This window comes from Perkinsus marinus (assembly GCF_000006405.1).
Source record: "Perkinsus marinus ATCC 50983 genomic scaffold scf_1104296960600, whole genome shotgun sequence".
NCBI classification, from domain to species: Eukaryota; Perkinsozoa; order Perkinsida; family Perkinsidae; genus Perkinsus; species Perkinsus marinus.
Genome location: NW_003206065.1, coordinates 1 through 3031, shown reverse-complemented (window position 1 = coordinate 3031; position 3031 = coordinate 1). Strand labels below are relative to the sequence as shown.

Below are 3031 nucleotides of genomic sequence, written 5' to 3'. Positions count from 1 at the left end.
AAGGGCTCTGCGAGATCAGCTAGGTCCAATCAGCAGGCCATGTTCGGGACCCTGTTACTCCATCTTATTCCTAAATTCATCGGCGCCCACACGAACGTCTGCTACACCATAGGCCAGTGCTTCCTAACATCATATGCCTATCAACGCTTCACATAGTCCCTACTTCCCCGCCATCCTCTGCATGGTCATCCCCAGCAGCAGGGACAGCCCACCTATACAGCTTGCCGCTCCTCAACTGCATACCCCTCAGGTTGACCTAGAGAGCGAGGCGATCGAGCGCCTCAGTGATCAGCAAACCCCTCACAGCATATTCTAATGGATAGGATCCATCCACATAGCAGGAGGCCTCCTCTACCACTTGGTCACCACCACTAAGTTCAAGGAGAGGCTTGGGTAGGTTGTACCTGGGGATCAGTAGCAGCATCGTCACTGTCGGAATACTAACATGCCATGGACGTGCAGTGTTACGACTCGCCAATCCTCGGGGAAGTCCTCCACGTCTCCTAGAGGAAAAGGTGTTCCTCCAGAGGGGCTCTTCTTATCACCAATGAGATTATCCGTTCCTATCCTCACGTGGGCGTCTAAGGTCGGAGCTTGCTCTACTTGGAGTTCTGCTGGGTCCCTACATGAATCTGATCAATCAAGACGGCATACTAGTCGACAAGTTATCAGGCAAACCTTGCCAAGATTGTTCTCAAGCTAATATGCAGCGAGCCATACCTTGGGGACCACTAGTGGTTGGCGCCAATGATAACTACACTTACTTGGTTCAGCCCCGGGGCCCTCCTCCTCCTCTGAGGCCTTGTCGAGGTACTCAGCAGCTAGAATGAGTCTAAATGACAACCAGAAGCCGTAGTAACCTCAACAACATCGAGGCCCTACGGATAGTGACCTTCCAACGCGCAAGTCTCATGCAAAAGGCTACGTAGAGGAACCTGCCCACTAGCAACAACAGTCCCATCTCGGTCCGCATCGAGCAGGCGCAGGTGAAGCATGCCGAGGCATATCTATGATAAGCACAAGTGAAACTTGATAGACTAGACTGCCTCTCACTTTCGTGTGAAAGGTGTCGTCCATGCTCACGTTGACCACCCATTGCGACTTAGGCCCCTCATCTCCATCGCCAGCCTGTTGCTGGTTGAAGGTCCACCCCGACTGACCAATACCCTACTATATTCTGATAATACCAATCCTCCCACCAGCCTCGAGGGCCTCTCTTCCGCCTTCCCTGGAGCCTCTGATCGAACAACGAGGGACTGCTCCTCCTTCCCAATGGAGCTGAGATCGAGCTCCAGAAAAGTGGCGCGGGAAGACATCAATCCGACGATGCTTTCCTGAAGAACGCAACTCATAGCGGCCCTCACTGGGACTGTTTCGAGATTATGCCTAGTCTACACCAACACACCTACCACAGACACTGAGAGCCTCAGTCCTGTCGACTCTTGATCGCCACTCAAAGCTTCCGGAGGGGACTCCGACTTGGTGGTGAGAGCAGCAGCAGCAGGCATAAGACAGACCAACGAGGGAAGGCTACCGACACCCTTGCACCAAATCCCTTTCAGCACGGTCGTACCCCCGTCCGAGCTCTGTTGACCAGTTAGTACGGTAATGCACAAAAGAGAGGAATAATGACGATCGACTATCTGCAGCTCATTGTGAGCTAGGTATCAAACCCATTGAATGGCACCATCGTCATATCCTTCGGGTTCATCATCAGCCGTCATTTACACGGGGAGTAATAGAGTAGTGAGTTTACAGGCTCACCATGGACCTCCTCCGTGCCCTCAAGGTATCTCTTATGCACTCAGGCAGGCAGTGGAGAATGGACTATGCAACGTCTGATGGCGATCGATGATCATCCTTTCAGATGTGACGGAGGTGTGGTATGGCTTCAATGATTAACAAATAAATAAACTCAAGAGATGAGAGCAGGTAGAAACAACGTTGCTGGTAAATAGACGTTGAGGATGTGATACCTCTTATTTGTGAGCCTTCTTACCGCCCTTTCCACTACCACCACCTTGGGAGGTCCTCTTACGCTTCTTCTTCTCAGCAGAGTCTCGCTCAACCAACACTCTATTGCCAACCTTCTCCCCCTTCGAAATCTTCTCCTCATCAAGGTTCGACACGTTGTACCTATAACACATATATTATAATACCACTAAACTACACAAAGACGACAAGTTCAGAGTAGTAGTCCACAGAGGCCATACCGAGCACTACTGGACCCTATTAGGTTCGACAATGTGAGCAGGAAGAGGAGCAGTTAGGAGCAGATGGCGGCAGTGACAGCAGCAGAATTGATAAGGGTTTCATACGAACGAACGATGGTCGACAATGATGATGTTATACCGTATCATTATTGGACCGCTGTGAGATGGTCATGGTGGCGAGTTGACAATGCATGTAGCAATAACATCATCCCTCGGGAAATTCATCGAGGTAAATGCGGAATGCTGCATTTTAATTCCCCAACACGACCGTTTGGTACTACTTCTCAAAAGATCCACCACCCTGTGAGGTCATGAGTGAGTCTAGTAAAAGCTCCCTCTTTTTAGCCAACAGCTCCTTATCAACTTCTTCCCCTGCCAGGGCTTGGTCCTCTTCCAGTGTATTCTCCGGCAACTCCACTACTTCCTCCTCCTCCTCAACAGTCTCAGCGACAGGCCCATCCTGCCACACACCACTCTACCTCCCAGGGCCCCGCCCCACTAGACGATCAACCTACCTTCTTGGCATCCTTCTGACTCAGCTCGTCCTTCTCAATATCCTCGATCATTCCCTTCAACAGCTGATTAGCGAGCTTATACACTGCCTTATTGAACAGGGCCAGCAGCTGCGTAGGCCGCAAACGCTTACCAAACTCCTTCTCAGCCAAGTCGTCGACGGAACCTGCGCAGAGACCTTCCATCGTCGTTCCAATGGGGGTGGGAGGCCTTACGTCTTTGGAGGCCCATACCCAACAGGACCGCCTTCTGGAGGGAGGACAGGTTGATACTCGGCAGACGATGAGTAAAGTAGAGGTCAGCCA

At 51.4% G+C, this 3031-nt stretch overlaps 2 protein-coding genes across 2 annotated transcripts; both read right to left on the bottom strand.

The window, feature by feature from the left end:
- Positions 1-471: 471 nt before the first annotated feature.
- Positions 472-1508, bottom strand: Pmar_PMAR013330 (hypothetical protein; the record flags this gene model as incomplete). Its single annotated transcript, XM_002772643.1, has 6 exons — positions 472-632; positions 765-832; positions 883-1007; positions 1054-1167; positions 1200-1334; positions 1410-1508. Coding segments are annotated over 6 exons (702 nt in total), but the record flags the coding sequence as incomplete, so codon positions are not given.
- A 471-nt stretch (positions 1509-1979) lies between these two features.
- Positions 1980-2957, bottom strand: Pmar_PMAR013329 (hypothetical protein; the record flags this gene model as incomplete). Its single annotated transcript, XM_002772642.1, has 4 exons — positions 1980-2136; positions 2495-2673; positions 2729-2892; positions 2942-2957. 4 exons carry the CDS (start codon positions 2955-2957, stop codon positions 1980-1982), a joined length of 516 nt encoding a protein of 171 aa, XP_002772688.1.
- Positions 2958-3031: the final 74 nt, after the last annotated feature.